This window comes from Alosa pseudoharengus, unplaced genomic scaffold (genome assembly GCF_046254945.1).
Source record: "Alosa pseudoharengus isolate Yale_2024_CS ecotype anadromous, Long Island Sound unplaced genomic scaffold, YU_APseudo_1.1 YU_APseudo_1.1_scf_8, whole genome shotgun sequence".
Lineage (NCBI taxonomy): Eukaryota > Metazoa > Chordata > Actinopteri > Clupeiformes > Clupeidae > Alosa > Alosa pseudoharengus.
The window spans coordinates 38,027,372-38,050,197 of NW_027468870.1; the positions used below are offsets into that span (position 1 = coordinate 38,027,372).

The 22,826-nt window shown below is 41.8% G+C and overlaps 1 protein-coding gene across 2 annotated transcripts; it reads left to right on the top strand.

Moving 5' to 3' along the window:
• The first annotated feature begins 383 nt into the window (after positions 1-383).
• dtx2 (deltex 2, E3 ubiquitin ligase) lies at positions 384-10,261 on the top strand. Of its 2 annotated transcripts, XM_076275313.1 has the most exons (9): positions 384-1,411; positions 2,300-2,903; positions 4,769-4,827; positions 6,028-6,168; positions 7,310-7,377; positions 7,565-7,726; positions 7,935-8,096; positions 8,186-8,275; positions 8,514-10,261. In XM_076275313.1, the coding sequence occupies exons 1-9, from the start codon at positions 1,102-1,104 to the stop codon at positions 8,772-8,774; spliced, it is 1,857 nt and encodes a 618-aa protein (XP_076131428.1). In that variant the 5' UTR covers positions 384-1,101; the 3' UTR covers positions 8,775-10,261. The 2 variants fall into 2 exon arrangements, with proteins under 2 accessions (XP_076131428.1, XP_076131429.1); XM_076275314.1 differs by lacking the exon at positions 6,028-6,168.
• The last annotated feature ends 12,565 nt before the right edge of the window (positions 10,262-22,826 follow it).

The following is a 22,826-nucleotide window of genomic DNA, read 5'->3' on the forward strand; positions in this document are numbered from 1 at the left end:
TTTCAGAAATTGCTTTCTCACACCTACAACATATGGTAGAAGAATGAAAATATGGCACAACATGGTAGTGTCAAAAATGCGTCATGTCTGTGAACAAAATATTGGGCATGCCTGGGGCTTTTAAATTTCATAAGCACTCACACTTCCGACTATATTCATATTTCCTAAATAAAGGTTCGAAGTTACGTTTGCATTTAGAAATATGGTTGTCATAATTCCCAACCAGCTTTAGATTTCGGTGTGTTCATTTGATTTATCAAAGACTTAGAGATGGGAATCTAAATATGTTAAATTGCAAAGCCCTCTGCGGACTCTGTACTGATGGCTTTTATTTTGAAGTGTTGTATCAGCTGCTTGTCTGTTGCCACAGTCACTGTGGACATCAAGGATCATCACTGCCAGTGTCTGTGGCTTGTAACCAGAGGGAAAAAAACTGAAGTAGCATGTAGCATTTGGGGTGTAGAGGAATTTATCTAATGCGTAGTATCGCCGGTATACTGTTGTTCACCTGTGTACCTTACTAGGTAACATTTCTAACTAGTTCATATAATCTTAATAATAGTGCTAGTCATGTTAGCCACCTGACAGATCTGATCTGCCGACTGTTGTGTCGGATTCTAAAGGAAAACAGGCAGTTGGCCAACTAGCATGACAGCGATGGTAAACGAGATGGATTAGCTAACGTCAGGTCTCGTTTTGGTGGAAGATATAGATTATCACGCATCTTCGAAATCATCGGCAAACTGGCTTTGGTAACGCGAAGGTCTATGCAGTTAAATTACTTCATGAATGGGATATCATACCCATCTATCGCGCTAGTAACGTTAAATGCATGTTAGCTAGCTATGCTAGCAATAGAAGAATTGCATTGCGAACATAGATAGCCATCTCTAGTTATGATTTCTTAATTCAGCTCGATAGCCAGCTAATGTTGGCGGCTGGTTGGATATTCAGTAAATTGTAACGTTTGACAGTAGGGCGTCTAAAATCATTATTGATTGGTATAACATTAATTAGTGTGTTCTGTTAATAAGTTTGTTAGCTTGCGAGCCCACTGTCTGAAGATAACGTTAGCTTCTAGCTGAGCTAACGTTATTCGAGATGGCTACTGCCTCAGGTCTCCCCCCTGGTATGAGCGGATCCAGGAGTGGACCATCGGTAACCACGTCGTCTTCTGGAATTCCAGGACAGGCGCAACCTATGGTGGTTGTGTGGGAATGGCAAGATGATTTCGGCTACTGGCGACCTTATAGTGGCCAGGTGAGCTGTTATATTGAACAATGCCTGCTACATCAAAGAGGATCAAGAGGTGGACCAGCTTCAACTAGCATCTCGCTTGGACAGTCGGATCCTAGCCTGGCTGCTTATATAATTGACATCCCAAATTTGAAGCAATTTCGGCAGGATACTGGTAAGTTCATGTACAGTACAGGTCACTTTGTGTTAGGTATCTGCCAGTATTTTCCTGTAACGTTAAGCAAAACTTGGTCCTGTGTTATGGCTAGCTTGGCTAACGATTCACTAAATGGAGATGTCAAAACTAACGTTAGCGAATGTTAGCTAACGTTAAGGTTAGTCGCTTTTATGCTAATGCTAACCAGGCGAGTTAAGGCTGATCCCGTAACTTGTTTTGTGTAACGATTTGCCAGAATGTTTGTTTACACTTGGTAAGCTGTTTCACGTCAAGCTATCAATGGTTATAAAGCTATATCATTTAACTGTTAGGTGATGTTACGTTAGCTAGCTTGTTGGGTATCCCAACCTAGCTTAATAGATAAGGTTACATAAATCCAGTCAGAAATGGCTTAACGTAAACATTAACTAGTACACCTTGTTAGCTGTTAGGTTGCTCTTCCTTCTTATTTTCTCGTTTGACCAATTCAAGTTGTTATTTCGATTAGACTAATTGATAACAGTTTAGTTGAGTTCATCAAAACTGTTTTGCTCTGTGGTGACACTAAGTACTGATAACTGGTGATCATGTCAGTGAAACGTGTTATTGTTAACTAATGTTAATGCAGTAAGTCGAGATAATTTTTTTGAAAAGCACTTTAATGAAGCTCCCCTTTTATACAAATAACCTTAATTATTGTCAGGATGGCTCGTAATTTGCTGTCTCTGTTAGGGGAAGGAATATTCTTGAGGATTAAGCGCTAAAATCTCACTAATGTGCCTTTCAGTAGTGTTTATTTGTTCAAATGTTAATGTTAGTGATGTCAACTCAGTGTACTTATACGAGATAGTATACATAACTTAAAATCATGTATTAATGGCTTTCTTAATTTGATACCCGCTGCAGGAAAACTGCGCTGCGTGCGCCGAAGCTTGTTCCCCCAGTCCTCAGCTTTGAGCAGCGGTGTCTTCTGGGAGTGGGCCAATGATGAAGGAGGGTGGACTGCATATGAGATACGCACCTCCATTTTGCTTGAGCACAGCTACCAGGCTGGACAGGCCACTGCTGACCTCGGGCCCCACGGGTACAACTACATTGTGGACCTAACCGCACTGGCTCAAGTGAACAAGACCTCGGGCTTCAGACGCCAGGTCCGCCGCCAGGCCACTGTGCCGTACTCGCTGGCCACGAGCTCCGTGATCCACTCCGGTCCGGCGTGCACCTGTCAGCAGTGTCTGAGCCACAGCAGTACCACTGGTCCCATGCCCAGTCGATCCCGGCACTCCTTCTCCGCTGGTCAGGCCAACAGGCCCAGCTTCCAGGGCCACGGACGCGCTGCCGGGAGCGTCCCCTCCTCGGTGTACTCCCCCTACCCCAGGAGGCCCCTGTCAGTGGGGAACATGTCTTGGGGTGGCCCCTGGAGCCCTGCGTCTTCCACGGCTCAGCCGTCAGGAGCAGGGCCCGTAAGTGGAGCTGGACTGTCATATGCTCCCAGCACGAATGGATTAAGGTAGGATTACCACTCAAAATCGTGTCTTACTCAAAATCAAAGAAAAAGATATATCAATGTTGATAAAGGTCATGGAAGCAGTCACCCCCATCAGGTGCTTATGGGTTAATCAATGGTCTTTTTTTGTTTTTATGGGACTAAGGTAATATAGAAGTTAGCATGACTGACATCTGCCTTTTGGCATGTGAAACAATGAGATACTTTGACCTGAAGCAACCTTTGCTCCATTGTTTTTTTATGCTGCACTATTCTATGTAAGTGTGAGCTATTAAGCTTCTTGCATTCACTGTAATGCAATAGGATGTAATAACCGTGTGTTATGGCCATTTGCCAGTGCCATTCATTTCTGTAGTGGCCACCTGTTTTGTACCTAAGCACTGCTGTGGTCAAAGCCCTGCTATTTCCTGTAGGTTCAAAGCCAAACATGGAATTCACTGGTGATAAAAATGATAAATAGCCCCTTGCTTGCTGTTGTCCTGTGCTTCAGTGGAGTTTAATGTTTCCACACATTGTTGCCCCATCCCTGTTATGAAGAAGATTTATAGATTTAAACAAGCAGTCATGTAGCATTTTTCATCCTGAAGTGTTTGCACCTCCTTGCTTCCTTTTTCACATTACTTTGGTTTAGTAGATTTTTTTTCCGTCTACTCATATCCGGTCGCTATGCTAGATCACTGTGGATGGCTCGTCGACTGATTTACAGAAACATGACTTACCCCGTGATTCATAACTAGCTGTTCTATCTAGACTTTCTATCTTGGGTTTTGTCCACCCACATCTGTGGAAAAGACTTGCGCCCTTTGTCAGGACAGTGGAAATGGAGGCGCGGCGGGGAGCGCTTTGTCTCTGTCCCTTATGTTCACCTCGTGCTCGCACCAGGCCGGGCCGGCTGCTGTGAAGGGCTGACCACACCAGGAAATGCGGAGGAGTGACCGAGATAGAGAGAGAGGTTCTCTGGGCCTTCAGCTCATTGTTGTGATGTGAAAGAGGAAACCCCAAATTTAGAGCGCTATTGTTACGCACCCCCCATTAGTCGGGTTGAACTGTGAACCTGGAAGAGCCTGTTTTTGGCCAGGCTGCTCCGACATCACATCAATCATGCGGCCCAGAGGAGGGTCATGTCCGCTGCAAACTTGTTAAAAATGCAGAGGGAAGTTTCTAGCTAGTGATTTTGGCAAGAGGATACTCTTTAAAAAGAAGGAGTAGCCTACTCTTGCTCATAGTAGAATTAACAAAGCCATCATTTTAATTGTAGAATAGGTCCCTGAATTTAGAGAGAAGGTTCTGATGGTGACGACTTTAAAATGCTTATAATGGTATGACCCTGTCCAACTTAAAAGCTTGAGATGCCACAGTCTTGAGATGAAAACAAGGGTGAAATCATTTAGATATTTTAGACATTTAGATATTTATATATCAAGGGTGAAATCATGTTTAGATATTTAGATGTAGTAGGCCTACGACATTTAAAACTTGTTGACCAGCATGCAAACGCAGTGAAATTGTAACATTAATGATCTGAGCAAGGTAGTTCCCTTGATTATTACTATCACAGGTCATGTGAAGAGTGAATGCATGTGCATATATTAACAGAGGCAGACAACAATCAGTGGCCCTGCTGTTTGACACCACATTATCTTAGTGGTTGGATTGTAATTGTAAAGCACTCAAAGGGCATTCCCATGGCCGCTCCACTCATGGCCATATGCATCCCCCTGAAGCCAAAAGCACACTGACAGTGGGCTCGCCATCCGCGGTGCACTCGTGTTCATATTTGAGTAACTTGGTGTCAGCCTGCATCTCTCCTGGTGGTGTAAAGCAGAAAAGGGCCTTGGTATTAATGTGTATGTGTTGTTTTCCCCCAGCGTCCCGACCATCCCTGTCCACCTGAATGGGTCCAGCAGCGTGAGCTCGGCCCTGGCAGGTAATGTTGACATAGAGTCGAGTACCGCTAAAGGTCTTCAAAGGACTCCTTGAAATGTCGCTATTTAAACACAATTGTGTCACTCAGTGGTTCTTGTGAGTGTCAGTCTGTCCTAACAAGGTTAAGAGCACTTATTTGTCAGGACCAACCAAATTTTTTTTACTGCATTGAGATGACCTTTAGTAGAATCCCTCATTTTCTTGATGAAAATACTAATCTAATTCTTCCTGTATTATTTCTTATTTATGGCATGATGGAAGATGTGGTCGATGAACAGACCAAGATGCATTAAACAAAAGTACCAGTAACAGTAGACATTTTTTGTTAAAAGTGCATGATATTTTCCCCACAGTTTTACTGCTTTAAAGGGATTTCAGGAATAAGATGTAACGGCATTTATTTTCCTTTTCACTTTTCAGCTGTTGTGAAAGTGATGTGATCTCTGGGACTTGGCTCACAGTACAGTTGGAAATGACGTAGATGTGTTTATTTATTTATTTTCTATTGTCAATGAGGTCATTTGCTCCCTCTTAGTGCTCTGGGTGGCATCCACACACATCCGACCCCATCACTTCCAGCTATCACACATTTTGCATTCACTCTGATCCCCCCCGAGAGAACACGTTTGGTTTGTCTAGTGTCCACCTCCATTGATTTATGTAGCATGTTTATGATGTCTGTGATGTGAATCAGTTCCATTGCAGAGGGACTTTGGATGGGGCCATCTGTTGACTCACTCTGAGGGGATTGGGGGGTAAGGAGTCGGGTACAGATGAGGCAGATGAAGGATAATGTGTGTTTGTAGTCGGGGGAGATCGGCCAGAGCAGGCTAGCTAGCGTCTGTACCCTCAGAAAGAGAACCTCTCATCAAGGATAGTCTCATTCTAGGTCCTCTGGTTCCCAAAGATTCACGTAGACAAGAGGCCAGATTTGTTGGGGGGGGTTTTGTAGGAACTGTCTCCGGCCATAGTTTCCTCCTCAGAACAACTGATAAGGTAGTGGTCCAGAGCGAGAGCAAGCTGGACGCTGGAGAGAGGAGGGGGGGGGGGTGCTATTTAAGAAGCGTTCTGATCTCCAGTCGACGCTGTGACCCTACCCCCACCTCTCATCACTTCTCCTCTCCTCCTCCACCACCCCTCCTCTCCTCCTCCTCCTCCTCCCCCCTTTGCATGTGTCCACCGGCATGGGGGTCCGCTCCAGGCATGGCTTCCATTTTGATGTCAGCAGCCGGACTCGGAGTTGGCTTCACGCGCGCCCCCCACTGTCAGCGTGGCGCGGGCAGGTCCTCCAAAAGCCAGGACGGGGGCGCCGTTAGGAGGGCAAAGAGGCAGCCCAGGACAGGTAGCGCCGCCGCTCATGCCCCTATACCCCCCTCCAAGCCCCCCCGCCCCCCGCACTGAGCTCACGCTTCCCCTGCCAGACGCTTCAATCCTGCATGTGGGTCATTTGCTTCTGTTTTCTGTTCACCTCTGAGAGGTTTCAATCATTTTTAGCACTACAATCAGGGAGAGGTAAGCTAATCTCCAAAGAGTCTCATTTGGGTGTATTGTTTTGTTTGTTTGTTTGTGTTATTGACACTTTTGGTTTTGCTTTGAGCCATCCCCACAAAATTCCCATATTTGCTTGTGTTCATCTGTTTCTTGGCTTTGTGTCATGGCACCACTCACGCTATTTGTGTTTTTTTGTTTTGTTTTTCATTTGTCCATCTGACGTTTTTATTTGTCCATTTTTTTATCATGTGCATGATGCATTTCATGTTTTTGTTTTAGTTTTGCTACTTGGCAAGTGCTCCTCTCATGCAGACTCTAATCAAAGTGCTGACCATCGTGTATACATTAATAACAGACCATATCAGGCTCATCTGTTGGATACTCAGAAGCTCAGTAAAGACAGTGACCGAGAGGGTACTTAAAAACAATTCATCTGACCATTTCAACCCATCTCAATCCAAAACCATGCCATACCAAACATCAAGTAGACTTAAGTGTCTGTCTCATCCTCTCTGGTTTTAATCTGAAAGAATGCAGCCTCAGTGTGCTAAAGGCACTTGTTGCAGACTGACACTCACAAGCCTAATCAATTTGGTTGTCATCTAACAAAGAGGACGAGCATGACGTTCCTCTGCAGACAGTGGTGGCTAACGGTTGCATTATTCACACTAATGTGTTGTGCTGCTCTAAAACCATTCATCAGGCTGGTACAAGTAGTCAGGACAGTGTTTTATGTGCAGAAGGCTTTGACGTGTTCATTAGGCTATGGTGAGTGGGCTTAAATTCAACAGTCTGTTCCTATTCTATGCAGATTTAAAAGGGTTCTTTTGAGGAGTTCTGTATGTGCTTAATACTTTGTTATTTGCTTTTTTATTTCACAATGTGGGCACTGTTATCAACAACAAGGCTAGAGCACAATAGATCATGAATCTTAAAACCTGTTTCAAATGTGAGGGTTTTAAAAAAAAAAAAAAAAATTTCTTTGCCTTTAGGTGGAGCTCAAAAACCAGAGGATGTCATTCAGAGGTACATGGAGGAGGTGGCACCACCTGCTGACGAGGTATGCTAGCAGCAGTTGTCTTCATCACTTTTCTCTTCTGTGGAGTTCCCTTGACATCTTGATGGTTGTCAAATCTTCTATTACTATTACCCTTTGAATGCTTTAGTTGTTAGCAGCTGTGCCGTTATGTGATGTCTTCTTCCGACTGAATCTCATTCATGGAAGTGGATGTTGTTGTTTTCCCCAGGATTGCATCATTTGTATGGAGCGCCTGATGTCTCCCTCTGGCTATGACGGCGCTCCTGAGGGGGGACGGTCGATACAGCCCAGCGCCGTGGGAAAGCTGACCAAATGTGGACACACTCTACACATGCTGTGCATGCTGGCCATGTACAACAATGGAAACAAGGTGAAACAGCTGCTTTGTTTGTAAAACAGAATGCCATCGCATCAGCACTGATCAGTTTCCCAGCAGGGACGCTTGCAAACTGGTATGCTTGCACCAGGTGTTATGTGTCGACCATAAGGGAGAGCTTTCTGTGCAGTGGCTTTTGTAAACAACATGGTTGGTTTATTGCATTGAGATGTTGAAAGTACTTTTTGCGTTCTGATTGCAGGACGGCAGCCTTCAGTGTCCTTCTTGCAAGACAATCTACGGGCAGAAAACAGGAACCCAGCCGAAGGGCAAGATGGAGATCTACAGTGTGTCTCAATCGCTTCCTGGACATGCAGACTGTGGAACAATTCAAATAGTGTACAACATCTTACCAGGGATCCAGGTAGAAAAGCATGTAAATGTATGGTCTTTGTTTTCCCCATGACTTCTCCTGAAGCGGTGTGATTAATGAAGCCCACGGTCTGTTCGCAGGGCCCAGAGCATCCCAACCCAGGCCAGCCGTACACCTGCAGAGGCTTCCCACGCTTCTGCTTCCTGCCCGACAATGAGAAGGGCAGAAAGGTACGTTGGTGGCAGCAGCTTATCTCCGACTTATTGAGTCGACTGCATAGAGCCGGAATGTGAGATGACGCTGATGTGCTGAGTTGGTTTTTGAGTGATGATATTTGTGCTTACATTTTGTAGACTTTTAGGATGGTATTAGGGTTTAAATGCGATGTCTAGACTTTTAGGATGGCATTAGGGTTTAAATGCGATGTCGTTTTGATTTAGTAACAAAGTTCATGGCGACTACCTGCAGGTGTTGGAACTGTTGAAAATCGCATGGACTCGACGGCTCATTTTCACTGTGGGCACGTCGAGTACCACGGGGGAGCCTGACACGGTGGTGTGGAACGAGATCCACCACAAGACCGAGATGATGTCCAACATCTCTGGCCACGGCTACCCAGACCCCAACTACTTGGACAACGTGCTGGCCGAGTTGGCATCACAGGGGGTGACAGAAGAGTGCCTAAAACAGGAGCGACGGAATCAGGGAACACCAAGCCCCAGCCACTGATTGGCCCCCCTCATCCACATACCATCTCTAAGCAATCATTGATTAATTAATGATTAATACAGAAGGGAGTTTAGCCTTATGTAGTGTTCTGTGTGGGACTCTGGTGTGTGAACGTGGATTGTATGGTGCCAAAGGCATGCGTTAATCGATTGCTCCATCTAGCCTTGTCTGTTTTAATCCTGCACTCCACCTGCGTCCATACAAGCTCAAGAGCCTTGAGTGGAAAGCAACAGAGACAAAATGTCAGACTAACCCAAGGGTACATGTTTTGTTTTCTTCTTCCATTATGGCGAGAATTAGAATTATTTTGTCCTGTTGCAAAGCCTGTTTCAGAAACAAAAACTTCAACATGTAGCATAAAATTATTTCACACTTTTTTCCGTGCTATCTGTTTTTTATCTTGAAAAAGACAAAGCAGAGATTGGCTTTCAGGCACCCTGGAGTGCAGTGAGATCATCCAAAAGGGGCGGGCTGAGAGAAAAAATAAGGCGTTAAACGCTTTTGATGATTGGAGGCCTTAAGAAGGATCAAAGTCGTGTTTCTGTTGAATATACGTTATGTGGCTGGCAGCTACAGTCGGAAACATACACACATTTCTGTGGCACTTTAGTTTTTACAGTGCATTTAATCATGAAATAATTCCAAGGGTGACGTTCCACGTGCGTGCTGATCTGTGCAGCATCATTTCAATTGAACAGCTCTGTCATTTGCCGTTTGGATTTGTATCATTTGCAGCATTAGAGACAGTACGAGAGCTCCTCTGTGGCACTGTCAACGTATACCCTATGAAATGAGCTGCCAGTGTGTCTTGAACGTGGCATGTACTATTCCACAGAGTGCAGAATGTGAATACCGTGAAAGTTTTTATTTGTTTATAGACAGGATTGGGGTCAGTGCAAGGTAGTGTTTTTTTATTTCCCCGCAAGTACTGTTAAGTTTATTTTTAATTCAGGTTTCTATGACAAACACTGTCAGCAACTTAAATAGAAGTGCAACCACAATCAGACATGAGATGTGTTCAGTTCCAGTGAATTCACCTGCTGCATTTCAGTTCAGGAAGCACAAGGGACATAAGGAACATAAACATAATGGTATTGTTTGTATTCCTTAGTAGGCTCTCACAATGCATAAAGCATTCCTCTTCTAAAAATACTTTTTAGTTGGCACTAATCTCTAGTGCCACCTCAACCAGTAAGCCACCATTTTTTCTGCTTAATTTGGTTTAAGCTTCATGTACTGTATGTGTTTTGAGTGAATAGGAAAACATACTGGGAAGATTACTCTGATAGTGCAAGGCAAACAAGTTGCCATTTTGAAACCTTGTCACTTAAAACTCTTTAATTCTAAGTCTCTTGGCTATTTCATCCTAACTTTCACAGTCTGGTCAACCTTATGCACTTCATAGGATCCATTTGGTGGAGTGTACAGTTGTATGCAAGCATATATTTAACATTATACTGCAATAAATGAACAATTCATACAAATTATGTTTCATTGCTCTGGGTATTAAATGCATTCAAAATGTTGGATAGTAGAAACATATTCTGGCAGAATATTACCCTCTGAGTGTTTTACTTTGTTGCTTAAGATCTCGGACACAAAGATGATTCACGGAGAGAGAATCAGACTCTTCCTCAAACAAAAATAAATAATACAAGAATGAAGAACAACTACCACAGGGTCTTATGGATCCTAACATGAGTTAAAACTTGTAGGAGTTATGATAATGTCCGTAACTTTTGACACATTGTTAATAACTTATGACAGATTTTGTACAAATGGTTCTCAAGAATCACTTCTAGGTACAGCTGTTGATAATGCAAGAGATTGTCTCATTATTTAAAGTGTTTAACATGCTCAATTGTACCTTATTCAGAATCTAACACTTTTAAATGACAGGAGAGTTTTATTTGTTTTACACTTCCTTTTGTGCTTTAATACAAAAACAAAATTACAAAGCAATCAAAAATAAATGCTTTATTTCATTAGACAACCTTTTTATATATTGTTGTAAGTGCCACTAATAAGCTTCAACACATGTCAATGCACAGACTCATGTAGGTTTTCCTGGGGTTTGCACACAACTAGTTTGAGAAACCACACACTTCACTCACAGAGGCAGCTGATGTAAAAATGTCAATGATCACTGATGATGTCAATGACTACAAAGTTTAGTCTGACCATAGACCCTCTATACTGAGTTCCAGAGGCCAATGGAATTTGACAGATAAATGTTACTCTGACAATTGATAAAATCTCAATTATCAATTGAAAGAGCAATAAATAAAAGAGCCTAAATGTATAAAACAGCAGGAGTTTCAGAGGTATTTGAACTAACAAAATGCAGAAGTTGCAGTAAACTTGTTTTTGCCAACTCAAAAGTGTCAACTGATTACAGTGCATTTTCAGGAATAATGGCTGTAGGCCTACACTGAAACCCAGAACGCACGTTTCTTCACATTCTCACCCACAGGCCCCTGCAGACAGCAAAGAACAGTTGCCTACTATATTAGCCTGACTTTAAAGTCACCCTTTACGGAGTCACAAATGGGCTTTACATGCTACTCAAGGTCTCTCTCACACACACACACATTTTACAGTCAGTTCTCTACCAAATCAAACAAACACAGAGACTTTTTCTGTTCACTTGTCATATCATAGGAACACAGTGAAATGTGTGAACACGTATTTACAGTTGCAGGTCTTTGATGGCTCCGCTGAAGAGGAACAAAACAAGGTAGACCTATTTACAAATTGCTTTCTTTGAAGTATAAATGATTGTGTCTGACCTGTTGGCTCTCTCCCATAACAGTACTCTTAACCCCTCTGTTGGGCCATGTTTTCTCCTGTGATATCGTAGGCAGAAACAGCAAAAACTGGTCAGAAGGCAGGTGAGGAGAATATGAGTGTTATTTACCTGCAGTGACTACTGTCTCTCTGCAGGGGGCAGTATTGCATTTTCAGATTAATGGACATTACTTGAAGAAGAATTGCTGTATACCCTGTAATTATAGGCATAAAACTTACAGTTTTTAAGTAAATCTTCTACTTCCATCTTCTGAAACCAGTATTGAGACCCTCTCTGATACCATCTCGTTAGGAGACATCTATGCTTTCTGTTGTCCGTAATTAAAATGATGAGTGGAGTCATGATAAACTTACTCCAGTAAAGTGTGTCCCATTTGTACCCTGCAGACATAGCTCTCCATAAAATTAGTTTTAGTCTCAAATAATTTCCCCCCTCAGACGGAAGTATCCTGTGGAACATAATTTTACTGCTCTGATTTAATGTCTGCTCTCACAAGTGTGAACTGCTGACAGAGAAAAAAATGTGTCCCGTTAAAGTTAGCCTAATTAATATAATAATATAATGCTTATATTACGGCATCAACTAACGTACAGGCCAAACCCTTTTACAATTTTGTATGGTGATAGTAATGGTACCAGGTACCAGGGAATTCTACTGGAGGGAAGGCAACTGTGGAGATAACATTGAAATCTGCTGTGTGTGTAAGCTCCTATGGATATAAAATCCTCCAAAAATGTGAGATGTCATGTCAAGCAGAAGCCATGAAAGGCACGTTGTACTGCGAGCCAATGATGTGAAGTCTCAAGGGCCCAGACAATGGGCCGTCTATTCCATGAGCCTCCTCAGAAGCTATGCCAAAATGTAATTAATCAGAGTGTCAGATTTCATCAGAAAGTGTTGACATACAGTGTTCTGCCAAACGGCTTATCACACAGTGTGTTCACAACTCCCTGGAGCTAATTGGTCTTCGTAGTGCTTCGTATCAGAATAAAATCAATTTGCTCCTTTTTTATGTCACTCAGCGTTTGTTACCACCGTCATTCAGCGAGTCTTTACACACGTTCCCAAAAAAACATCTGCCCCACTTCCAAACCAGGTGAGGTATGGGGAATGTGTTATTTTCCTCTTAAACATTTGACAGGTTGTATTTTATATCAAAATGGTACTGAAGAAGAAAATTATAGATTTTCCCAGCTAATGCTCAAGTTCAACATTTCTAGGAATGTCCCCTGAGGAATAGGCCACACGACATGAAACTGAGCAACATTCTAAGATACAAAAAGAGCACAAAAAAAAGAACAACCACCATGGCATTTTGAAGACGAAGCAATATGCAAGAGTTTTATTCCCAGTAGATATGCAGCAGCATCTGTTGTTTTTAATTCTTAGCTTTCCAGACTCACTGTTTTATATAACAATATTATTTGCTTTTGAGTCATGTGGTTATTTTTGCACACAGAAGATGATACCAAATTGCTAACTTCCTTCTCGTTCCTTGCTTTGCAATTACACATCCCAAACATTATATCATGCACCAGTGAATGATGGCACAGGAGGTGGTAACTGTGTTAGGCTGGCTTGATTTACAGACACTCTCCTCCTACTGAGTGGAAAGCCCCTTCCAAGTAATAATCCAGAGCTTCCTCCTTGTGCTATCCATCAAATTATCTATCGATCCCTGGCATCCGAAAATTGTTCAAAACTTCTGTTCCACTCTGCCTTTCTGGCTGTGACATAAACTCGTCTGTCTGCTCTGATGGGTAAATTGACATATTGCGTTTGCAAGATTGGATGCAGAACCAAGTGCAGACCAGTGATAATTATCTGTGTTTCACTATTATTGAATTGTCATAAAAAATGTATATCTTCATTGAAAAGTTATACAGATAAGTGAAACCATAACTATTGTTAAACTATGGGGCTTATTACAACATAAAGTAAGCTTCAACTTAAACTTTATACAGTTGGATCACCTTTGATGCAATCAGGGAGTAGAGCTAAAGTACAATTTATGTTTATGATAGGCCTACTTCACCAACAGATTTTTCTCTCGTGATCTGGGTGTGCATAACTGAAACATTTCTCAGTGGTAATTTATTACAGTAATGTGGTATTTAGTGATTTTTAAACATGCAGCTTTAAAGTCAATCCTGTGACTTATTGGAAGCCAGTGTAAGGACTTAAGTATTGCTGTAATGTGGTCAGCTTCAATTTGTACAATTCAGAGCTATTTTGATGGCCTTTTGGAAGACCTGTGAAAAGACCATTGCAATAGTCAAGTCTGCTGGGTTTTTCTTAATCATGTTTTGTTGGATTTTGTTTCCATGGTGCTTTCTATTTCTCAGTGATTTAACTTTGACTGAAGCAATGTCATGGATAATATTGGCCATTTTAATTATTCCACCAATCGTCTACAAAGTCTGACATTTGTCTCTAAGTCCTTGAAAGTGTCTGCTCAAAGAGAACACTCTTGTGATCATCTGTGCCTCTCTCTCACAGTCATAGATCTGTTCTGAATGAGTTGGGACATAAAAACATCAAAGAACACACAGACAATGATCAGATATGGCCTGATAAGTCTGACAATTATGGAGATATTGAGACAAGGTCCAGTGTATGACCAAGAGAGTGAATCGGCCCCTGTAGTGTTTGCCTGAGGGTGTCCCGTAGTGCAGTCAGTTCCTTAGCATAACCGTTTTCTGGATTATCTACAGTGGATGGCTTATAAGAACAGAAAGTCAATACTGTGTCTTTGAAGCATGTGTGAGTAAATAAGAGCAAAGCTCTCGACAAAGACTCATGCTCAATTTGGGGGCAAACAAAGACATTTTGACTGCTACTGTGCAGAACAGGCTGTTTTTTAAAGGACTTTTGGTGCTCAGAGAAGATTGGGAGTACATTAAGTATTGACTACATTAAAAGAGTTCCTTGAAAATAGTACACAAAGAAGATGGTATCTCCTTCGGGTCACTAATGGCCTGTGGTCAATGACCCTCTTGATTACATTTGGTACCAAACAGAACAGCACAAGAGTGCACTTGGTAAGCACTGAACCCTCTTGAAAAAAAATGTAATCCTTTACCTTTTGCTCATGTCTGCATTAATAATACCTTAAGTGCTTCTAAAGTGGGCCTCGGAATTATTTTCAGTTACCGTCCTGCCTATGAGTTTGATGTCTCGTATCCATTTATAGAATAACACTGCCGCCGTCTTCTTACATGTTGTCAGTGTAAGGGAAAGCAAAAAAGTACCATCTACAATCCTTGAAGTTTGTCTTCAGAGTAGGCTACCTTTGACCTTTTTTATGGTTGGATGCTTAGCCCTTGGTGAGCACAAACAAGATGAAGAGATATCCTCTCACTGTGTGCCAATAGACAGGGCTCCTGCCAAGAGATGGCAAATCAACAGTGGATAGTAGGGTGAGGTCACGGGCCCTCGCTCAAACAACTGTGGCTCTCCGTTTTTTTGGCCAAGGCAACACAACAGGGTCACCGTAGGACAAGGCTGACAAGACACAGCCAGGGACATTAGGCGGTCCTTCGGGCCAGTTTGTTTTTTCACACACAGACAAGATCCTCTCCCCTGTTTCCATTTGGGAAAGGAAAATAGTATTAATAAAATATCAGTCATTAATCAAACATGCCGGCTTCCTCTTCCTCCTGTGCTGTGCTGTTAGTGAGTTGACTGCAGAGCAGTGGTTTCCTACGCCGTACTCGCTTTGTTCTTTTGGATTTAACAAGCTTTCACAATTTAAATGGAGTAATTGACTTATGCTCCCCAGGCTGTGCATTGCAATAATTGATGGCTTGGACACTTACTAAGCATCCCAACCCCATAACAAAAATGCTTATTTACGGCGTATGCCTCAGTTGTTCCTCAGTGGCAGAGTTAATGTGATGTGTGTGTGTGTGTGTGTGTGTGTGTGTGTGTGTGTGTGTGTGTGTGTGTGTGTGTGTGTGTGTGTGTGTGTGTGTGTGTGTGTGTGTGTGTGTGTGTGTGTGTGTGTGTGTGTGTGTGTGTGTGTGTGTGTGTGTGTGTGTGTGTGTGTGTGAGTGATTTATTCAGCATGCAAACACAGTATGGGGACAGGTAGGGTAGTTGGGTCTGCTCTACAGAAACCTAATTAAGACTTGTGAGGAGAGGACTGGCGGCTCCATCCATTGTTCACCTGGTGCCTTCGTTTACTCACGCTTTTCCTCTGTGCTTTGGTCCACTGCCACATCTCCATTTACGCTTAAGCGATTCTTTCAGAGTGCAGGTCACATGCCAGTTGCTCATGGATGGTCTCTGAATCTCATCGCAGCTCCACAACTGGAAATGTTGCAGTGAGTTATGACATCCATACAAGTTCTCACTGAAAAGTCAACACCCACACTACACTCATGTAGAATATGTCTCCCACAAGCTCTAAACAACGGCTAGAAAGGTGTTTTTTATGAGCAAATTTTTATTAGGTAACTCCTTACACTCCAATCAGTTGTAAGCCACAGTGCCTAAGCTGTGGTCAGATATTTTATGAGTAGGATTAGACTGACTGAGTTGTCTGATAGAGTGACGAGTGGGTGACGTTGGCTAAGAACACTGCATGCAGAACAGAACTAAGAGCGGATTAAAACAGCAAACAGAGAAAATGGCTGTTTTTCTCCACCTTGTGAAGAAAGCAAATTAGCACAGATTCTTTAAAGGTGAGGTGTGTAGGATGGATTTAGGATGCTCTATCAACAGAAATTAAATTTAGTATTCAATGAATTATATATTCATTAGCACAATGACCTGTTTGTCTACATAGAGAGTGAGTCTTCTTCCAAGGAGTTTGCCACATTGCACCATCATGGTTCTAGCATAGAATGGACAAACAAAAACAAAGTGTCCTTTTGCATTTGTGTAACACATAATTTCTCCGGGAAAGGGGGGCGTATTCAGTCAGTTGCATTCTGCAGCACACAAGATACTTCTAAATTCTTCTCACTGCACCTTTAACCAGGCCACAGATGATATGATCAAATGGAAAAGCAGTTAAGCTATAAAGAATAAAGAATTGTATTCAAATTCACATAAACTTTACTTTACTTTATGTGAGATTTAGATTTAGTTGTAAAAATGGACATAGAAAAAAGTGGATATGCACTCTATGATGCTATGGTCCTAAAAGGCAATCACACGCTAAACCACATCTTTCCCTAAATTTCAGCATCATAATTATCATTTCAAACACCTCTTCAAAAAAAACTGAGGAAAACAGATAAGAAGCTTAAGCCTGTCTGTGCCCTTTTGCGATAAGCATGAAAGTACTGTATGCCATCAGTGATGGATAGAAAGTAACGACCCATACCACAAAGCACCTCCGGTCAACACCGTACACACTGAACAATCTTGGCTCTGGGTCTCATTCATAGTGACCATTGGGTCCATGGTTACCTGTCTGATGAAGGCCCTTCGTCTCGGATTAGTCAGTTTGGCTGAGCAGCCAGATCTAAAAAAAAGACTTTTCCATTTGAGAATGATGGAGGCTATCATGCTCTTGGGCACTTTCAATGCTGCAGAAATGTTCTTGTATTCGTCCCCAGATCTGTGTCTTGACACAACCCTGTCTCGCAGATCTACGAACTATTCTCTCAAACTCGTTGCTTGATTTTCAGTCTGACCTACACCATCAACTGTGAGACTTTATATAGACAGATGTGCCTCTTTTAATAATGTCTAGTGAACTCATTTAGGACTCCAATCAAGTTCTAGGAGCATCTCAATGACTATTGATAGAAGTAGGAGGCACCAGAGCTCAATTGCAAGCGTCATAACAGGTCTGAATACTAATACAATACAATACTAGTAAATGGTATATTTTATATTTTTTTGTCTTTTATTTTTTTACATTTACAAAACACTCCAAACACCTGTTTTTATTTTGTGGAGTATTGGAGTATTACAGTATATGTAGATTGATGAGAAAACAAACTGAATTGAATCCATTTCAAGATGAGTCTGAAACATAACAAAATGTTGATAGGGTCTGAAACCTTTCCGGTTTGCACTGTAATTCTGCTTTAGTCATTCCTATATTTGCACGTTGTGTTCCTATTGGTCTTATTTATGGAACACACCTTGAATTTTCTTTGTGTATGAAATGTGTTATATAAATAAACCTACCTTGCCTTACTGCACACAGTGAAACAACACCTTGTAACAGACAATAGACTCTTTCGCTGTCAGAATTGCTACTCTACCAACAGTAGTTTTATCGAACACTGCAATATCACACAGATCTGGAAGTCGGTTGCTTTTCGCTAAAGTTAATTTGTTCAGGTAGTTTTTCGCGATCTTTTGTGCTTAATTTCCCTTTGCGTAGCAGCAGCTTGGTCAACTAATGAACTCTGCCAACATTGCCAAAATGCGCGCACATCCATACCAACATCATCACTGTTTACAAACTGTAAAAGGATCTTTAGGCTCGATCTGATTGGTTTCTGAACTGTGAACCATTTCTTCCTTCCATTCTGAACATACTGTCACAGACATGAGAACATACACACTCATACTCATACTCATACTTGCACAAGCATAAGCACACACACACACACACACACACACACACACACACACTATCATTGATAGGATTGTCTAGCAGGGACTGATTAATGGGGTCTCAATTCTCCAAAATCACTTGTGCTTCAACATCAGTTCACCCTCTAATCAGCCTCCGCATTTGAGGTTGAATAATGAGCCACGGCAATCAGCGATGGAGCTCAAACACATGTCTATTCATAGTCTAATTTGTCCTATGCTCATCCAAGCAACATCAGTGAAGTAAGAGGCTCCTTATCATTGACCCTTTATGACACTGCCAAAACTCTACATGGTTGACTTCATAAACACAGTATCATCTTAAATTATCTTTTGCATTTCCTGAAATAGAAATTAATCTGATTTCATAGAGCTACCTGTCAAAGTCCCTTACTTCTCTAGAGACTGCTCTTTTTAGGACTTTCACTTTTAATAAAATCATTCTCTTATCTCTTGATTTGGTCGTTCAACAGAAGGTTTTTTTTCTCAATCAGACGGCCTCTTTGAGGGTGGGTTGACTCTCATGAGATTGCTTTTAGAAAAGGATTTGACTTTTTTCAGATGTGTGTCTATAAAATGACCACTTTAAAGCAGTCTATGAATTTTTTGGGGTCTAGAGCTGAATATGCATTGAATAACAGTTACTTTTTGGTCAGTTCTTAATGCTTCAAGGGGAAAAAAACGGACTGATGAGGAGTGATGCACTCATCGTCAAGTGTAGTATTGATGATACGGGTCATTGAGAGGGTGTAGTGGCTCCTTTTTCTTCTTCTTCTTCTTCTACTTCTTCTACTTCTTCTTCTTCCTCTTCCTCTGCTTCTTCTCAAGTGTAACTTCCTGTAATCTCAGACCTGAGTGATTCCTATCACGTCCCTGCCAGTGCTCTGGCCCTCAGCTGCGGTGACTCTTGCCTCTTTATTACACCTCTCTAAGCACCACTCTCCCCAGCCAGCACCCCAGACTGAGCACCTCTGCACTTAAGAGCCTCTAAAGCCGACTCCTCTCTCTGCTCCTCTCTTTGCCTGGCTCTCTCCGCCGCGGCGTTACATGTCATTGCTATGAGGTATGCTATGAGGCACCAGAGAAAATGGTGGCTGTTTTTGGATGCGTAACATTTCTGTCCACATTCAGATGGAAATATAGATACCATAGAATGCTTTGCGCAAACAAATAAAATGCAAACATTTTAAGAAAGCACCAGTCAATATTTTGAACTAAACAATGGCTTAATTGTCATTACGGCAAAATCAGATCCCTTTTACATATATGTGATTGGCTGCCTTAGAAAAAGAATGAACGTTCAGAAAGAGTTTGAACTCTGTAATGATAATGAATATTGAATGATACAGTATGTACATCATAGATGTCTGATAATGAAATGATAATGTCATACATACACATGGGTATCGTTCCATTATTCCATTACATGTTAAAGGGAAACCATATCCACTAAGGAGTCAGTAATCTAATGAGTAAGGCCATTTAATAGACCTTTACAAGAACAGTATACTCTCTCTCCTCCCCCTTTCTTTATGAAAAAGTGTGTCTGTTAGTTTCGTAGACATAGTTATCATTTCGAACAATGACAGCAGTGAAAAACACTTGGCTGTCAAAGAAACCAAGGTAGCTTCAAATGTGGTCATTGTAATCACTGCCCTACTGTAGTTCAAGGTAAAACATTTGAAGATATACATAGTCAAAGAACACAATGCAGCATTTTATTAATTGTAAAACAACATTTGTGATTTATAAACTGGAATGTCCCCTCTGTAATGTTTTTTACATCGGCAGAACCAAACGAAGGTTACAAGATAGAGTCTCAGAGCACAAATATGCGATAAGAACAAAAAATGAGAACTATCCAATGGCTCGTCATTTCAAAGACAAGCACATAGTGACCCTGCTATTTTAAGAGCTATAGGTATAGATCATATACCACAAACAATGAAAGGGGGTGATAGATTGAAACAATTAAACCAGTGAGAGAGCTACTGGATTTTTAATTAAATGATGAGTTGGAATATTGCCATTTCCTGTAAACACAAATGCTCTATTGTTGTATATATGTATTGCACGCATGTTCTTTTTTGTTCTCTAAATACTCTTTTATGTCTGTAGAGACTGTGGAATGACGCCCCCTGCTGACTACCATCAATAGCCTACCTGTTTGTTTTTCTGTTTTTCTGTGGGTTTACCTTTGTAAATGAGGGGTTTGCCATTAGCTAATTGGTCCCACCCACACACCTGAGAACACTCATGAAATTTATGTCTTTTATTTCAGTGTGCCACACAAGAGACTGCTCACTTCCTGACGAAGGCTTCATGCCGAAACGCGTCGAAGTGTTTTAATTATGTTGTGCCCATTAAAATAAAGGCATTTTAACTACAAAGAAGATGAGTGCCTTGGTATTCTAGCCCTATAGGATGGCCCGCCAGGCTATTGGTATTCTACAACTTTTCTAAAATGACAGCAGTGAAGTTGCTCACAGTAACACTGTATCTTGGGAGACTGAAGGTGTCTCAAGGTTGTTTTTTTATGCATCTGATAAAAATTGTTGCTGTTACGGAATGCATTTTTGTATCCCTCAAGTCTGGACTTTGTCCCACCAATAGAATGACATGAACTTCCCAGGTCTGTGTTGAACGGAAAAAGGGAATGCAATATTGATGTGTGAATGTGTCGCCAGCCAAACCATAAGAGCACTCTAAAAGCAGACAAGAAGGCCCAGGTGGAGAATTGCAATGATGAATTCATGAGCGAAGACAAATGGAGACTCTGCACCATCAATAAAGTGCCTCAGCGCGGAGACGGCTGATCCACAGGCTTAGTGGCTCGCCAAGTCGCTGAAAGGGTGGCTGTGTGCTTCCCCAGCTGAAGGAGCCAGGCATGAATGCAGAGAGTGCATGTGACAAAGACAGAGAGAGGGAGAGAGAGAGAGAGAGAGAGCCCGCTAAGCATGGCATGCCTGTCACATGTTCTTTCCATATCAGATTTTGATGTAAATCTTTGGTGTTCCGGGGGCTATGACATGAAAAGCATGCAGAGCAGGTTGTCACTAGATGCTGTCACTCTGAATTTTTGATAAGCAAAATATTGTAGAAAGATTAACTTTAACTTAATTTGTGATGTACCACCAACACAAACACTATGGGCTCTATCTTCCGTCCCGGCGCAATTGACTTTGTATACTCGCGCGTTTGTCTTTCCTATTTTGCAGTCAGCGCATATTGGAATTTTCCCTCCACAGGTACATGCCTGTAAATTAGGGAATTCGATTGCGCCCACGGGGGCGGTTCAGCGAAAAGACGGGGCGTGTTCCGGCGCAAACGGTCACTGTTGATATTTTGCAGTTTCAGAAAACAATTCCGCCACAGACCAGGAACTCCCTGGTCTAAAGTCTGTGGCGAAAATGCAGATGCTATTTTAAGGGCGCATGCATGACCACAGCCCTGCATGAATGAATGCGTTGCACACCAATCTACAGACACCCCCGTGCACAGACGGAAACATTCAAAGCCTTGATAATATTTGTCCATTTCCCGGTTTTGTTCGTGCATTGGTGACCTAAATATTTAGTAGCCTATAAAGTACCACATCTACATGCAATATCTTTACAACAACGCCTAATTACGACCTATTAATCTGGACAACTTTATAGGCTACAGCCCTATAAAGGCTAAAGTTACTTTTAGTTTTGTTCCAATTTACCGTTGTGTAAGGTTTTAAGCACCATAATTTTGCCTACCTTGTTGTAGCCCATCTGAAATAACTCCAAGCTTTGCTATGTTCCCTCCATCCTTTCGTTATTTTCAAAAACCGTTTTATATCCATGATGGCCTTGAAGTCTTGAGTTAGTGAATTAGCTTAAATCAGCTTTTCATGTGCTGTTAACCAGCAACAGATAGTACAAGAAAGCAGCAAGTATGGTTACAATTTCTGTACATTTTCTGTAGTTGCTGCATCCATTCATTGTTATTCTCTCTCCTGCTCAAATAAATGTTGTGCGTGAATTAAGTTGATGATAATGTGTTTACAAACTCTGCTTTACAGAAAATATTGTAAATAGTCTACTGTCACGCAGTTAATGGGATACTGTGCAGAGTTGAAAGTTAGGTCAACTTAAACGAAGCCCTTGCTTGGCCGCCTGTGCTGTGCAACGCACACTTAGCTCCTCTCATCTATACAATGTAGTTCCCATTTCTGTAAACCATACATAATTTCAAAGAAAAATATTACCACTCGAGGGAAATCAGTGTGGTGTCCATGTGAAAAAATAGGCATAAATCTAGCGTACACATTTTCACGAATCACTGATGTGTTGATGACATAAATTAGGAAATGTTAGAGGACTTAAGGAGACGTGATGTTGAACTGCATGCCGATGCCATTTAACCCAAATGCCCCAGTGGCAGCACGGGAGAGAAGAGATTAACTGACGGAAGATATGCATTGTCTATAGAGAGGTAATGTTAGATTACATTGAACATTGCAAATATATTACCATGCATTCATAACCTCGTGATTCAGTGAGAATGATCCCAAAACATCGGAAAGTATGTCTTTGTGACAATTCTGTATTACATTTTGTCAAGATGAAAAATCAATAGCTAACTGTTCCCAACTGAACAGTGATTATAGCGCTGTGAACGCTCCTGGCTGCGCCTGGCAAATACGCCACCAT